The following is a 17850-nucleotide window of genomic DNA, read 5'->3' on the forward strand; positions in this document are numbered from 1 at the left end:
TCCACAAGAAATACTCTTTCAGTGTCACTCATACACAGCATCATACACTATGCACCCATTATGAATCATATGCTGAGAGTATGAAAATAAATCAAGCAATGTATAGCAATCATGCCTCAATAAAACTGTTTTTTAAAAAAAGAAAGAAAATTAATCAAATAGACCTCAACCTGGAAAGGAGCTCACATCTAAATGTGGTAATTCCAAGATTAGAGACAAGGAAATGCCTCCTGGTGAATTTTTAAGGTGAGAAAGCAGTTCAGGAGAACAAAAAAATCAGAATGGGACTCCATGAGATGGGAACCTCACCAACAAATGCCTGAAAGAGTGAAAGCTCAGACTGAGTTCGGGATACATATAGTATAGTTAGGTTTGAGAAAGGCTGGAGGAACGTATTGTGAAGAGTTTTGCCAAATTTCAGGAACAAGTTGATGAATTCATATTTATTTTAGCAAAGGAGAGTCCTTAAATGTTTTGAGCAGAGAACTGACATACTCTGAACGGAACTTCTGGAAGATTTTAGCTAAAGTGTTCAAAAGACTACATAGAGTGAAGAACAAACAGATTGTTTTCTAAGAGTATTACAATGCAAGTAAGAAGCAATCAAGGTCTTTTTCGTTTACCCTGCCTAGGTTCTCACGTTCCAGTGCTGGGTTTGTCAGTGATGCCCACAGGATGGTGAGCCTGGTTAGAGGGCTACCACAGACCTGAAGAGCATGCCGGTGCCTGGATATACAGAACCATCAAAGCATAAAGTCATGCTTTCTGTGAGGTGTCACCACACCTCCTGGAAGGATGGATGCCTACAAGATGTCCCGAGTCATCCAGCAAAATGTATCCCTACATGTGCTGCTGTTAGGTTAGAGAAGGTCTGTGGTTTATTCACTGCTATAGCATATTTGAATAATTATATCTGTGAGCACGTGAGAAGTACCCTGAGTTAAACATAAGTATAAATCACCACCTCCAAACAATTTTTCTGATGAATGTTGGGAGGTAGAGTACTGCTACCCTTCCAAGTCCTGCCTTCATCTATAAGGACCAGGAGACTCCTCAATCGCCAGCCTGACCCCAGAAGTGCCCACTGACAGCAATATTCCAAATTAAAACAGACCACTGAATAGTTACAATTTTAGTTTAAAATTCATATAAATCAGAGCAAACACCAGAACAAAACCCAAGACCCAAGAATCCCAGACCACTGTACTGTTGTAAGCCCCCTCTCCAATGATTATCTCCTTTACCTGAAAAATTAATTCCCTGCCAAACAGGAAGCTCATAAATCCCCAGAGGCCATAGGGATGGTAGACCCTTATAGAAGCAACAGGATAATACTGGACAGCATCAATTCACATGTTCACAGCACTGTGTCCAGTAAACTGACTTCTGGAGAAGGTATCCTCTAGAAATAACTCGGCAAAAGAAAACAGCTCTGTGCACGCATTCGATCACTACACCAGCACCCAGAGCAAGGGGAAAGGAGATCTGAATGACCAAGCTGTGATCTATCACTTACATCACCACTGAACATTATAACCATAAAGATAACACGGAAAACCACTTATGGAGTAGGCTCTGGTTCTTCTTTTCTTTTCTTTTTTTTTTAAAAAGGAAGAATTGTATATCTATGGTTGGAAATACATTAATTTTCCAAAATGTTTAAGTATCAACCAAGAGCAGGAAAAGGAGGATATTAGAAAATTAACATGGATGATGTAGGGTGCTAAGACCATGGCTGGTTTTGCTGTGCTATGCTTCCATGTTACCGTCATGTGAAAGGGCAGTTCTGCCACTGACAAAGGAGGAAAAATCAGTTCTGTCCCAACCCATACAAACAGGGACATAAATGGGTGTAAAAGAGTTTCCAGCTCCTTCTGCAAAGAGCTGTCTGGCCCTCCTGCAAGGCGACCTCTCCCTCAGATACCAGGACAAAGAAGAGGCGCACCTTGAGCGACAAAGGCAGCGTTCCCCCGCCTTCTTCCCTCCGCAGCGCTGCCCGCCCTGACATCCTAATGGGCACCGGCGCTTTTGTTCAGCTGGGGGGAGGGACCGCATCAGAGGGTGCCTGTGCTGAAGGGGAATGCACTTCCAGGACAAGAGGTTTCATTCCCAGCATTAGCGGCAGAATGGAGACAGGGTGCGCGGCAGATTGATCATCATGCCGGAAATTAAAACCACACAGGGGGCAGGGCGAGGCCGGAGGCCCGGCTCCCCGCGCCCCGGGCAGCCGCCCTGCGGCGGGAGCCAGGCGGCAGGAGCGCACGGTGCTGATTTTTCTCCCAGGACGCCGCACCCTCTCACCGTTTGTTGTTCTCATGTCACCCACGACATACGCATACAAATCCACATCACACACGAGCTGTAAATGGCTGGTACTTAATTCCAGAGTTCAGGGTGGGCAGTTGTCCCGGGAGCGGCGGCGGCACAGTACTGATGAGGGGAGAGAGGAGAGAGGCCTGGCTATAGCACAGGTTCCTACTCGGGTCTTTTCTCAATAATATTTAAAACAGAAATCTGCAAAGCGTCTACACATAATTGTAAAGCAACTGAAGATAAAGAAACAAATGTTACATTTGCGGAGCAGACTCCCACCCAGTCTCAAGGTAAGGATCAAAGGATCCCCTGCTTGAGGTGGGATGTCCTTTCTTTTTCTAACTCCAATAACGCTGTTTCATCTTCTCTTTGGACACTCAGCACAGTAATTTTTTGGCGGGTCGGGGGTGGGGGTGGGGTGGGGGCAGGGATCTCGTCTCACTTATCACAGCAAGTTCACAATGCTTAGCACAACTGACCTTAGCACACAATAATCCCTCAATATGCCAGACTGGAACCAAAATTACTAAACGCAAAAGACAATCAAGATGCTGGCATCTAAATGTTAGCGCAGCCGTCTGATACAGAAATATATTACCAATAGAAATACAACACCAGCCAAAAATGCAAGCCACACACGCACCTTTAAATTTTCTAGCAGTCCCATTTTAAAAAGTAAAAAGAATAGGGGACATTTATTTCATTAATGTTATTTAACCCAATACATCCAAAATGTTACTACTTCAACATGTAATGAATACCAAAAAAAAAAAGAGTAAATTAATATTTTATGTTTTTTGTACAGAGACTTTGAAAGCCAGTTTACAAATATTTTACATCTCTTGCACCCCCCAATTTGGACAACCCACATTCAAGGGTTTAATAGTCACATGAGCCTGGTGGCTACCATTATGGACAGCACAGTATTGCAGTGAAGCTCCAAAAAGTCCACAGTACAGAAAAACACCTCTTTATAAAGAGAAGTATGCTAATAAAGAATTCATTTAAAGTTTTATATTAACCTGTATGTTACCTCTTTATATTTGTTTTTAATAGAACTAAGAAAGCAAGATAGATGTACATTTTCCCCTTTACAAACTTGTTTGGATAATTGTGTAAATCAGAAAATATTGTTTAAAATATATCCTCCACAGGGAACTATATTCAATATCCCGTGATAAACTATATGGAAAAGAATATAAAAAAGAATGTGTGTGTGTGTGTGTGTGTGTGTGTGTGTGTATCCTGTGTGCTCCGTCGTGTCTGACTCTTTGCAACCCCATGGACTGTAGCCTGCCAGATTCCTCTGTCCATGGGATTTTCCAGGCAAGAATACTGGAGCGGGTTGCCATTTCCTTCTCCAGTGAGTGTGAACTCAGTGCAGAGTATGGAATTTTGCAGGTAAGGATACTGGAGCAGGTTGCCATTTCCTACTACAGGGTATCTTCCCAACGCAGGGACTGAACCAGCGTCTCCTGCATTGGCAGGCAGATTCTTTACCACTAGCGCCACCTGAGAAGTCCTCACATGCCCCCTAAAAGGGTAGGAAATGTGTGAGACATATAGTACATAGTTAAAATCCCAACGTACACATAATTGTAGTGCCAGAGAAGAGGGAGAAGAAGAGACAGATTCAATATTTGAAGAAATACTTCACATAGAAGTATTCTAAATCTTAGAATATTTCAAAATGAAGCCACAGACTGAAGAATATCCGTAAAACAGCCCTCTTCCCCCAAATCTAAATTCTTCACAGTAATCTAGAGAAAACAAAGATAAAGAGAACATTTTAAAAGTGAAACCTTTTACCTCAGATTGGGACTTGAACCCATGTGCTGGGACTCAAACCCAGCCAAAACCCAGTTTGGGACTCAAACCCATGTGGCTGGGACTCGAACCCAGCCAAAACCTTGTTTGGGATTCGAACCCATGTGGCTGGGACTCGAACCCAGCCAAAACCCTGCTTGGGACTTGAACCCACGTGGGTGGGACTCAAGCCCAGCTAAAACCCATGGTATCTGGTTTAAGGACCTAATGAAGCTCAGGTTCTTGATGTCTCATCGCAGAAAGAAATCAGTGAGAGACAAAGTGATAGGTAAGAAGTGGATTTATTCAGATTCAGAGAAAAGCACACTCCACAAATAGAGTGTGGGCCATCACAGAGGGTGAGCATATACATAATATATGCATCACTTTGGTGTACTGTAGAAATTAATATAACATTGTAAATCAACTATACGCTAATGGGAAAAAAAATAGATAATTAGTAGGCTGTGTTGTTTAGTAATTATTACTAAAGAGCTAAGCACTTCCCTTCTAAAGCCTACTTTCACAAATATTATATAAACAAACTATTAGTAGTTAGAAGATAGTTTCAATGCTATCATGATGACGTTAACAGCAAGGGTCTTGGAATGCCAAAAGCCTCACCTAAGAGTCTTCTCCCTAAGAGTCTTCTCCCTTCTGGGCGGGTGAGTTTGCTCCACGCAGGAACAGGAACGGAGCAGGTATCCAAGTACCACCTGATGGGTGGTAGGATGCGTCAACCCAATGTCAAACCTGGCCAGTCTCCAGCAAGAAGGCGTATGTGGTCTTCCTACTTTCCTCACCCCATCACCCCAGCCTCCCACAGCCCAACCTGTTCTGAACCTTGAGACCAGCCCACATGGGCCTGAATCTGTGGGTCCAGACTACTTATCCATTCAGCAGTGGGTGATGCTGAGATGGAAAAACAGCCGGTCCCTGGGAGCCAGCCCAGGAAGCCAGACCCTGCAGGGGTCAGCTTACCAGAAGCAGACACAGGACGGAACTGAACGCTACCCACAGGATGTTGCCACCAGTAACCAGGACCAACAGAGGTTTGGACACTGACCAATCAAATGGGCATTTGTTCCTCTCTATGGAGCAGCGGGTGCTATGAAAGAAGAACAGAAGTCCCTTTCCCCAAGACTCCCCCAAGTTTCTGACGTCATATGGAGTTGTTATTTACCCAGGTTCCCAGATGAAAGTCAATAATCTCAGTGGAGTGAGGTACCAGACAGGTCGTTCAGTAAAAAAACTATGATGTAACCTCCTCAGAGGACTGAAGCGTGCTGTTCTTCATTTCCCCTTGAGGCAAAATGAGACCTAGAAGTGGGAGAGACGGCTCTTGTCAGAGAGCCTCAGAGAGTCCCTGAGATTTGCCAACAGAGAATTGTGTAACCAAGCTCTTTAAACAAAATGCTTCTAAAATAACATTACTGATCAGCAGCTCTCACGACCATACTCTGTAGTCAGAGAAGTTAAAGTATCAATCATTGGATTTGGTTTTTATTTGCACTTTTTCTCCAACCCAACTCCCTTTTCTTTAATAAGAAAAGGGGGATAAAGGAATAAAAGGAATTTTAAAAAAAAACATAAAAAGAGAACTTCAAACCTTTTCCCTTAACGTACTCTGTTGCACTGAATTCTACACATTTTCCCTTCGCCTCTCTGGATTTATGTTCCTGTATCCAATTCACATAAAGGATGAGTGTTCATTGACTGACAAGATAGTAAATAGTAACATACCAAGACACACCTAAAAGAACTGCTCTAAATGTACTTGGCCACAATTTTATGGGGTTTCCCAGGTGGCTAACTGGTAAAGAATCCACCTGCCAGTGCAAGAGATACAAGAGTCTCAAGTTTGATGCCTGGGTCGGGAAGATCCCCTGGAGGAGGAAATGGCAACTCACTCCAGTATTCTTGCCTGGAGAATCCCATGGACAGAGAAGCCTAGCAGGCTACAGTCCATGGGGTCGCAAAGAGTCAGTCGGGACTGAACACACACACACACATCCCAATTTTATAAGGGTGAGTACTGAGCTTGGAAGACAAATGAGTAACACGTCTGCCTGCTTTCCTGACATTTATGCAAGTCAACAAAAGCAATGGAAGACTCAGGGGTGAGGGAGAGCTATAAGGCATGCAGCTCTTTAAACAGCTTTTCTGGGTGACACTGCAATGCTGGAGTTGGTTTGTTAAAAAGCATAACTAGGATGTGACCACTGTTAAGGAAGACAGGCTGGAAATCTTGATTAGCCCTGATGCTCAGTGTGTGTCTCTACTGCCACACATGATTCTAGAGCAGAAGCCTCCCTCCCTCTTCTTTCAGGGTCAGTATGTACAAGCATTTCTTTTTCTCCACACTTGTAGTCAATGGTACCTAGTATTCTGATTTGAGCAAACACAACTGTAGAAGAAACTTAAGAGGCAATGGGGAGAATTTGTCTGGGTATTTGACATTACAGAATTGTGCACATTTTAGTTGAGATGATGTTATTGTAGTTTTAAGAGTCCTGATCTTTTAGAGATATCAAAAGTTTAGGGATAAAATAGTACTCGCTTAGGCAGCACATATACTAAAGTTGAGGGATAAAATAATGACGTGAGATTTCACTTTAAAATAATTGAGCACTTTGGGGAGAAAAGGTTAGAGGTGTATAGCAAAATAAGATTAGCTCATTTGTTGATGATAGCTGAAACTGGTTGATAGACTCATGGGGGTACATTCTTATATTCTTTCCACTTTGATGTATGCTTGAAATTTTATATTTTTTCTGAGTACCTAGTAATCAAAGGAGAAGGGGGTAAAAAGCTCTTTCCAGGGCTTTTTTGGGGCTATTATATCCCGTCTCAACTTACCGTTGCCTGAAGGTATCACAGGCCATTCACTGTTACCTCCAAGAAGAAAGCACACATCCATCCTAGTTTTCTTTAAGACTACAATCTTGACCTCTATCTCTCTCTGTCTCAAGAGAGAGTTAGCTTTTGATGACCTCCAAGAAACAACATCCTTTAGGATACTGAACCTGACAAGAGACGGCCTACAAAAACCTACGGTTTACATTAGAAGTCTGAAGGCGTTGCCATGTCCTGGATCTGTGGGTTAACAGTGCATGACAAAGTACACGCTCTTGGTGAGAATTTAATTTAGCTCCAGTATGAAGGGATGCCTTATGAAACAAACTGGCACCAACTCCATGGGGTGGGCAAAGAAGTGACGATATAAAATAGAAGACAATTCACCATCTCTAAGCTGCTCCCTCTGAAAAACTGTGGATACCTTAAAATCAGCTATATCCTTTTAGCCAGAAATCTCAATCCTAGGAACGTATTCTAACAAAAAACTGGGCAAGGACACAAAGAGATGTGTACTGATAAACTGATGTTTATCACACCTTTGGTTATAACAGAAGAAGAAAACAGAAAATCAAATGAGTATCAGCGGAAAATAAAGTATTACTTAGGAGACCTGGGTTCAATTCCTGGGTTGGGAATATCTCTTGGAGGAAGGCATGGCAACCCACTCCAGTATTCTTACCTGGAGAATTTTATGGACAGAAGAGCCTGGCAGGCTACAATCCATGGGATTGCAAAGAGTCGGACACGACTGAGAGACTTTCACTTTCACTTTAGACACATAATGAAATTATATATAATCTTTTATAAATGCTGATGTCTGAGGTATACCATTGAGTAAAATGGTGGCTTTCAAAACAGACTTTATAAAACTGTATCTTCATTTTAAAACAAAGTGTGTTTTCTATAAAGTAGAAAAGAGCTGGAATAAACAATAAGATGTTAAAAATGATGTTTTCTAGTTCATAAAATTCAAAGTGCTTTTTACCTTATCCTTCATATTTTTCTGTATGGTCTGAGGTTTTTTTCAATGAGCCCCAGAGAAAACTATTCTTTCAAGACAATAACAACAACATGATGATGATCAAAGTAGGGAAAAAGTCACCAGAGCTGGACAGAGGTCAATGATAAAAATCCAAGAAAAAAACCCAGGCTTCGACATCTGACAGCCTAGGAGGGTCAGCATTCTTTCACTTCGTTCAAAAGACATCTTATACTAAGCAACTACTCTGTCCCAAGTGCTAGTTCCGGAACTGAAGATGGCAATAAGTCTTCCTGCCCTGCAAGGGGTTTTGTCTAATGCCGCGCAGGTACAATTTAGGGATGGTTATCCCAGGTGTGGTCAGCTGTGGTGGAGAAAGGCAGGCATTGAGAAACCTAGGGGAATAGAAGCACAGATGAACACAAGATAAAGGGTGAGGCTAGGAAGGTACGTGGGCCCAGAGTATGGAAGGTCTCGAATGCGCCTCTGAAGAATCTGGGTTCCAAACGACCAAGACTCTCTCCTTGACCATATTTTAATCAGGCTCCTCTGAGCCCTCTTCTCGACGGAGCCTTGAACTTGGACTTCCATGTCTGTCCTTGCAGAGTCCAGTTTGAGCAAGACTCCTCCTAAAGCAGTTTAGAGAGAATCCCCCCACTCACCATCAATACCTCATCACCCTAGATACTTCAATGCTCGTATCTTAAAAGCTTTATATCTGGCCTGCCTGTACCAAGAATCCCCCATACTTTTCACATCTCTCTTAGTGACTGTCCTTCCACCTATGTGCCCCACCAACCTGCTCCCCTTGTACTTGAAATTGACCCTGATTTCTCTCCCCGACTGGAACAGTATCAACCCGTACTATAATAGTCTTCCTTACTGTGTTTACAAATGTGAGAATAATTTTTTCTTTAGCACAACCAGAAGATACCAGGGAATCTACGAAGGGTCTTAAGCTTTCTAAAGCCTCGTTAATCTGACAAGCGTGCAGAGAAATACCCACTGTGGGTCTTCTCACAGCGTACATTTTCTGAACCTGGCACCATACTCGGCAACCTATACACATCAGCTCATGTAACCATCACAAGGATCCTACAAGGTGGAGAGTGTTATCATCCATATTTCACAGGCCAGGAAACTGGAACTTAGTGTGGCGTAGCCATGGGTCCAAGTACATAAAGCGAAGAAGTCACAGAGCTGGGCGTTGGTCCTGGGCTGTCTGCCTCGCGTCCAAGTTTGGTGTTGGGGATGGTAGAATGAATTTACAACCCTATTTTCTCTCAAGTTCTGTAGTATTTTCAAATAACCACACACTCAACAGCTTTCTTCCTCATAAAAGGGCCTTGGTGGATATGCAGCAAATAGGTTAAAGGAGGAGCTTTCTCAGCCACAAAGATAGGACTTTATGAAAACCTGAGAGAAATCAGGTGAAACTGGATCTGTCAAGGAGCTATTCTTTTTTAACTCAAGAGAAACCATTAGGGAGTAGGTGGTTTTGTTTTCGCTTGTTTAATAAGGAGACACAGGTGAGAAATCTGAGACAGGTACCAAAGGGAACCCAAAGGTGGGGGAAGTTTCCTATTCTAAAGGGAGGAGAGAAGTCAAGGAGGCAAAACCGTGTCATTAAACCAGGGAGTCAGGCCAGGGAAGCACAGGTGGAGGCAGAGGGAAATCACCAGTGATGCCCAAGTTATTCAAGGAAATGCAGAAATTGGCATTTAGCGAGACTTGATTCTAGGCAAGAAAACAGGGGAAGACAGAACTGTCAATCAAGATACACTTACTAAGCAACTTGACTACGACAGTAAAAGGCAAAAAGATGTTAAAGAAAAAAAAACAAAAACAGCTCCTGCTTCTAAGAAGCTCGTCATTTACACGAAGAGGATATTCACGCAAGCGCACATGCACGTGCACGCCCCAATATGTGATCACGGCAGACAACAGGAACAGCTGACATAGCAAGGAAATGGAAACCGAGCTCTGCCTTCCGAAGGCTAGGAATTCCACGGACAAGAATGGCGTGAACTAGTGGCTAGGAAACAAGGATGCAAGAAGCGTTTTCAGTGGCTAGCCAGAATTAAGGGTGGTAATTTTCGGGGGCAAGGCTAATTCTGAAAATGAGGAAACCTACAGAGGAAGAGGAAACGTGAGAGATAATTAGCATATGCTGAGCATTTTCTCTGTGCCAGACCCTGTTTTGACCACTTCATTTCATTTCATTCCAACAATCCTGTGAGTTAAGTAATTGTCTCCAATTGAAATATGACCAAACTGAGCCCCAGGAAAGTTAAGCAACCTGAAAAAGGCCCCACAGTGAGCTAGTGAATTCATAGGCAGTTCTGTCTGACTCTTCGCGATGCCTCGACCAACCCCAATCCTTTATTGTAACACCAACCGCGTGCTCACCATAAACAAGACACAGGCCAGATTATAATTACTCTCTTGTGTTCACTCATTCCAGGATTTCAGAGGGCAGGTTTACAGGAAACCACGAATTCATTTTCAGGTGATGTAAACACTTCTGAATTTAGGAAGAACATATCTCCACACTATTAAACACTACTGTTAATATTCCCTTAGACACAGTGATGAATATACTCTTTAAAAAGTCTGGCATAAAATATTACCACTTTTTAGTTTAAGCCACATTGGAAAACTGGCCATTTCTTAGAGTTAAACATACAGTTATGGTATGATCTAGTAATCCCACTCCTGGCTGATTACCCAAGAGAAATAAAAATTTATACTCACACAAGAACCCATATGTAAAGGTTTATAGCAGCTTTATTCATAATCATCTCAAACTGGAAACAACCCAAATGTCCTTCAACAGGCAAATGGATAAACAAATTGTGATATACTTGTATAAAGGAATACCACTAAGCAATAAAAAGTAATGAACTTTTTTTTCAAGGAATAAACTATTGATACATGGAACAACAACCTAAACCTCAATGGACTCAATCTCAAAAAGATACTTAAATTTATGATTCCATTTTTATGACAATCTGGTTGCCAGAGGTTAAGAGAGGGGAGAAGGTTTGATTACAGAGGGATGGCATGAGAGATTTTTTGGGGTTTGGTTTTGTTCTTTTGAGTGATAAAACTGTTTTGTATCTTGAGTATGGCTGTATATGGTAGGTACAATAATGGTCCAAAAGATGTCTACACTAAACTTGTGAATATATGAAAGTTACAGGATGAAAGGAAATTTGCAAATTGAACTGATTGCTGATCAGATGACCTTATAATAGGGACATCATCCCATATTATCTGGCGGGGCTCACTGTAACCAGATGGGCCCTGAAAAGTGGAATAGGGAGGCAGAGGAGTCAGTGAGAAAGATATGCCATGGAAGAAGAGGCAGAAGAGATTTGAAGCATGAGAGGGAATCAACCCACCCTTGGCTCTTCAGGTATAGGAAGGGGGCCATATGGCCAGGACCTGAGAGTGGCCTCTAGCAGCTAGGAACAGCCCCAGGCTGACAGCCAGCAAGGGGATGGGACCTCAGTCCTACAATCACAAGGACCAAATTCTGCCAAAACCTGAATAAGCAAAGAAATGGATTTTCTTCCAGATCCTCCAGAAAAGAACATGGCCCTGTCAACACCTTGGTCTTGACCTTGTAAGACTCTAAGCAGGGAAACCAGCTGACTTGATGGACTTCGGTCGACTGAAAAAAAAAGCACAACCTAAAAGTTGAGAATTATGTTTTATTTAAGGCATTTACTGAGGATTAGAGCAGGAGATGGCAGCCTGTCAGGTAGCTCTGAGGGACTGTTCTAAAGAGTAAGAAAGGAGCCAGGATATACAGGAGACTTTGAAGGAGGTTAAAGAAAAAAGAGTGGAAGTAGTGGAACATCAAAGATCACTGCTAATCACGAAAAACAGACACTCAAGTTAATGGTCTTAGTGCTTTTCTGGGTACGGGAAGATGAAAGAGTCTGGACTAATTGAAAACATTCCTTTGATATGCATCTTAACTATCTAGAACCAGTATCCTCTCTGTCCTGAATTCCCCTCAGGGTGCACCACCAACTGCAGGCGACATTCTTTGTCCACATGATGTATGGAAACTGTGTGATAATAAATTTGTATCATTTTAAGCCTTCAAATTTGTGATAATTTGTTATAGCAGCAACAGAAAATGAATACAGCATAGCTACACAATTCTATGTATTTCTCACATCCCCTACAATAGAACTATAAACCAAAAATAGTGATTTTACTCTGTATAAATTTTAAAATATTCTTGCTTTTAAGAATCATGACTATGGACAAAAAGAAAAGTTCTAGCCATATTTCTTGACATCTTCAGCCCATAATCTCCACAACAGTAACTCAGGCTTGGAATTTGGTTTCTATCCCCACCCCTGACTTCCCTGCCCATCCACTGACCAGAACTAATCTAACCTCCTAGAGCCTAAGGCCACTTTCCATGCCACAGGCCAGCTCAGGGTTTGTGGCTAATATTTCGCTTTGGCTTTCAAACAAGTCAAAACTTACACTGCCTCAGGGGAGGCACCCTTGGTTAAAAAGACCTGCTTTCCCAGGAGTGCAAACAAGAGGAAAGCCGAAAACTGACATGTGAAAGTCCATTTCAAAGAAACCTACTGAGAACTCTCTCAAGACAGAGTTCCATCAATGTAGATACACCAAAACCAACAGGCAGAGCGCAAAGTAATGGAGGACTCACCAGGATTTTTAGCAGTTAATGAAGATGTGTTCTGAGAAATACTCTAAATCCAATATTTTTCTCTGAAAGAATTAATGTGGTACCCCTCACCCCCACCCTCCACTTCTAGCTCATCACAGTGTCATTAGCAGACCTAATTTTTAACAAGGTTGAATACAGTTCTTTACCAAGCCATTTAAGAGATAGCACATAGCACATCTCTTTAAAATTATTTTTAACTACTCCCCACAGCCTACAGTCAATGAAAAGTCCATAAAGTCATTAAAATACACCAAGGTAAAGATTTCTAGATTCAACAAAGAGGTCAATAAATATTTATTAAGTGCCTTCTGTGGGTAACACCCTGAGAAATACAAGAAGCAAAACATGAACGGGTCTTGGCTCTACACCTGCTTTACAATGTCATTAGACACAGGATCAAAATTAATAATAATCTAAGGGACTTCTCTGGTGGCATAGTGGATAAGGATCTGCCTGCCAATGCAGGGGACAAGTGTTCAATCCCTGGTCAGGGAAGGTTCCACATGCTCAGAGCAACTAAGCCCATGCACCGCAACTACTGAGCTCCTGTGCTAGAGCTTGTACTCAACAAGAGAAGCTACCACTCTCTGCAACCGGAGGAAACCCACACACAGCAACAAAGACCCAGCACAGCCGAAAATAAACAAAAATCTGTAAAATAAATAAGAATCTCTTAAAAATTAAAAAATGATAATCTAAGGCAAAAAAGTATGAGATCACATACAGAATGAAGGCTGCAAGAGTTCACAGTGGAAGAAACTGTGGCTGGGGCAGTCAGGGAAAGAAAGGAGCAGGGGGGAAAAAAAGCAAGAATGATAGAGATAATCTCTTCAAGCTTTACCCCTGGTGGCTCAGGCGGTTAAACATCAGCCTGCAATGTAGGAGACCTGGGTTCGAGCTCTGAGTCAGGAAGATCCCCTGGAGAAGGGTATGGCAACCCACTCCAGTTCTCTTGCCTGGAGAATCCCATGGACACAGGAGCCTGGCGGGCTACAACCCATGGTGTCACAAAGAGTCAGACACAACTGAGTGACTAAGTATGCACTTCAAGATGACATTTCTTAAAAAAAGAGAAATCTAGGAAGCCCACCTGCAAAATCTTCCTCTCAGCATACATCTCCACAAGAAATGAACAAGACTTTAAAGGAAAAACAATCACTCCAGTTTCAAAAACAAAAAAGAATTTCTGAGATTCTGAATTTGGACTCACAGTTACCTGCGCAGAAATTCACTCTTCATTCATCTCTGTTGGGCTCTGCGCTTCTTTGGTCCTCCCCACAATCTATGCCCCTGCAAGAAGGAGGGGAGAGCCCATCTAAGAGAGCCTCCACCTGCACTCAAGCCAGGTGGGCTGGTTCCAGCCGAACTGACCTGGGAGCCTTCTACTCAGTCGACAAAGGGTGATACAGGCTGCGAGAACGGTCACTTCCTTTAGTTACACATTACTAAGTAGGAATGGGAAGGGTCCTAGCACATGCCAGCTCAAGTCCCAACACCCTTCAGCATCTGGCAGTCTTCTGTTCTGTACCAAACTCACTGACAGATGCATAAAAGAATGTTCATAGCCGCTCCATCTATATTAGCCTCAAAGTGGAAACTACCCAAACTGTTACTACCAACAGTTACTGGATAAATAAATTGTGGCATATTCATATAATAAGATACTACAGAACAATGAGGAGGAACCAACGGCAGCCACACATCACAGTGTGGACCAATTTGACAACCATAATGTTGAACACAAGAACTCACACAAAGAGGTGAACATACTGTGTGGTTTTATGGAGCTAAAGCTTAAAAAAAAAACAAAAAAACTAAAAGTCAGAATAGCAGTTATTCTGAGGCAGAGGGAGTTAGTGACTAGGAGGGACTTCTGGGGTCCTGAAAATGTCTGGTTCCTAGCCTAACAGGTGGTTACGGGAGTGTTTATATAAAAAAAGAAAAGCTATATACACTTATGAAAACACTTTTCTATATGAATGCTTTATTTCAAAGAAAAATTTATCTTAAACAAAACTGAAAAGTGTTTCATTAAAGGATTATAGAAAGATAAAAAATTTTCAATTTACCCCAGATTTAGTTGAAGAGCTACATGTGTATTCACATCCACAACCATTTGTTTAATATAATTTAGCAGTGTCATAAAATTAAGGAAGGATAACCATAAAATTGAAGATCTCTGCCTTGCACACAGATCAAAGGGAAGATCGATTACTCCACTTCACTAGTTCTGGTATGTCACCCTTAGAAGACGGAGAAAGAGAAGAGCGTGGAAAGGAAGAAGGTGGAGTAGGAGGGAGAGAAGGAGGAGAAAGAAAAGAAACAGCTTGAGCCTCTCTTTAAAACCTCTGAAAAAATAGGGTCACCAGAACGTGTTCTAGGACTGAACAATTATTGGTTAAAAAACTGTTACCAGACAAGGGGCAGGGCTAGATGTCCCCAGTAACCCCCACTCTATCCAAACCACAAGCAGGCTCAGGAAACAGCAAATCAGCCTGTAGGGTGACCCCAGCTTAGATGTGTAACCCACAAGCTACTATCCGTCCCATGTCCTGGCCATAGATACATCACTATCCAATGTCAGCCATCAAGTATAGAATTTTCGTCCTCATCAATAATTGTAGCATACATCCTTCCTTCAATTTAACACTAAGCAGATAGAAAACCCCTCCTTCCTGGCCTCACAGGTCAGCTCTCAGGATGAACGACCACCCCCATAGCATTTGGGGGTCACGGTTTTCTGATGACTGTGAAAATGAGGAGGAGAGGAGGTCTTCAAGAGGAGATGCCTTTCTAAGGAAGGTACACGATGAAGCCCTTTGGCAATGCCGGAACCTTGCCTCTGGTCTCCCACGGAGAAAGCCTGCCTTCCGCTTCGACCAGCACCTGCTAGTCCCTGGGGCCCTTCACAGGTACTGCGGCACAACCTTGGCAAAGATGCTGGGACTGCTTGGGCAGGCAAATGTCTGCCTCTGGTGCTTAAGAAGGGTCGACCTGACTCCAGCAGAGACCCTAAGTAAACTGTCACCTGTCAATCACTTGACCTAAATACCCCAGCCACTGGGGGAAAATAGGAGGGAGGAGGTAGTCTGAGCATGCTCAGTAATCGGGATGACATCATTTAATCAATGCTGAGGCCGGGAAGGCTGCATCAGCAGCCTGGAGCAGGCTGCCAGGAACGTGTCAGCGGGGATCGGGAGGCTCCCATTAACTCGGTCCCTCCCCACGCGACTCGCATACAAAGAGGGTACCGTCAGCTACACACGCTGGGGACAGAGGAGGGGGAAGGGTGGGGGTGGGGGCAGGGAAAGCTGGCTTATTTCATTTGACATATTCCTTTAAGAACTAAAACCCAACGGTATTCCCTCCCCGCACCAGCAGCCGCGGTGCAGAAATGGAGCCAAGTCTGGGGAGGGGAAACTTGGGAAGGGAGATCAAAAGCGAGGGGGCCCCAGCCACACAAAGTAACTTGTTCTTTGGGTACAGAGGCTATTTGGCTCCGTCTGGGACCCCTGGTCCTACAGATGCGGGCGGGTGCACAGCCTCCTCACCGTCCAGCATGAAACACACCCGAGGGTCTGCGGATACCAGGTGGGGGTCGCCCCACCGGGGAAGAGTGAGACTCGAGGTCCAAGTCAGGACAGCCTGGGTTGAGAGGAAGCAAGAGGAGACATACGAAGCCTCCGGGAGAGGCCACCAGTGTTCCCCCAGCCCCCGCCTTCCGCGTGCAGAGCAAGGTGAAACGCCGCGGGGAGCCAATTCGACACGGCTGTGGGAGCTCGGTGCAGAAGCTAGGATTTTTCCAGTAGCTTTTTTCCTTCTTTTACCAAAACTGTGAGAAGAGGCAAAGCGCTCGATAAATCGAAACGATCCCTGGAATCATTTGTGGGTTACAGAGCTCATACTTTAAGAGGAGTCTGAGCTTGAGGGTAACGCGAACACACTACCCACGCGACGTGGCCAGGGCGGGGAACAATAGACCCACCCGGGCCCCCACCCCAATAACAATGGCGGCGCCGAACCCTTGCTCGCCCCCTACCCCCACCCCAGCCACCTGGGGCCGCCCCGAGGCCTCCAGTCGACCCTCAACTCGCCCAGGAGGGAACTGCGGGGTGGGGGATTCTCGTCAAGTCCACCCTAGAGGGCAGCCCCCAAGGGATGTCCAAAGGGGCTGCCAAAGCATCTCTGCCCGGCCTGGGGCATTGGGGTGCCGGGCTGGGGCGCGAAGCATCAGGGAGGCCAGAATTCCCAGCCACTTACCCCGATCACCACGGTCTCCTCGCCTTTAAATTTGGGGATGAATTTGTCCCCGCGGAGGATCTCTGCTTCGTTTAGTGGCCGGAACCGGCACATCACTTTGATGCTGCATTCGGCTGGATCCGCCATCTCGGCCGGCGGCAGGGAGGGGGCGCAAGGATGGGTGGGGGGCCGCGGTTCGGCACAACGAGGGAAAGTGGTTGAGAACCGCACCGCCCGCAACAAGGCCGCCTCCGTCAGCCTAGACGACGCTTCTCAGCAGGTCATCGCGAACTCGGCTGGCTGGGCAGCTCCGGCCGCTCCGACACCTTGTAGGTGGGCAGCCTATTAACCTTTGGCCCAGCCGGCTGCAGACCTGCCTTTCCTGGCCCTGCGCTGCGCCCCAGGCCCACCTGCCCACGACCACGCGGCGGGCGGACGAGGCGATGCGCAGGGAGCCAGCCTCTCCCTACTCAGACCTCCCGGGCTCCTGCGAGCTCAGCCATCCTGCATCAGCACCAGCGCGCTCGGTCCCCTCCCCGACCCGCCCCTTCGCCCCGCCCTGCCTCGGCACAGCCCTGGTCGGTTACGTCACTGCGGGGATCCGCCCCGCCCTCGCTCAGGCTCCGAGAGCGAAGCATCCTGGGACTTGTAGTCGCTGCACCTGCGGGTGAAAAGACTTGGATGCTCGGAGTTGGCTTTCGGGAATAGCGGCGGTGCCTAGGGTGACGCTTCCGACAACCTGCAGATCTTGGGTGGCTGCCCAAGTCAATAAAACGATGGATGTCGCATCCAATATTCCCGGTTAAAATCTCTATAACTAACAAGGTCTATATTATCTCCTTACATCTTTTCATGATCCCACAGGAAAGTCTCCTCTTAAGACCGTGTCCAACCAAACAGTTATGGAGCATTTTCTTTGTGCTCAACAGTTATT

General features: G+C 44.7%; 1 protein-coding gene across 1 annotated transcript in view; it reads right to left on the minus strand.

The window, feature by feature from the left end:
- The window catches only part of KIF5C (kinesin family member 5C), a 147568-nt gene extending 130505 nt beyond the window's left edge, over positions 1–17063 (minus strand). Inside the window, exon 1 of the mRNA XM_052662602.1 lies at positions 16938–17063. Coding sequence (XP_052518562.1) covers positions 16938–17063 — 126 coding nt within the window. The remainder of the gene's footprint in view (positions 1–16937) is intronic.
- Positions 17064–17850: the final 787 nt, after the last annotated feature.

Source organism: Budorcas taxicolor, chromosome 2 (assembly GCF_023091745.1).
Source record: "Budorcas taxicolor isolate Tak-1 chromosome 2, Takin1.1, whole genome shotgun sequence".
Taxonomy (NCBI): Eukaryota; Metazoa; Chordata; class Mammalia; order Artiodactyla; family Bovidae; genus Budorcas; species Budorcas taxicolor.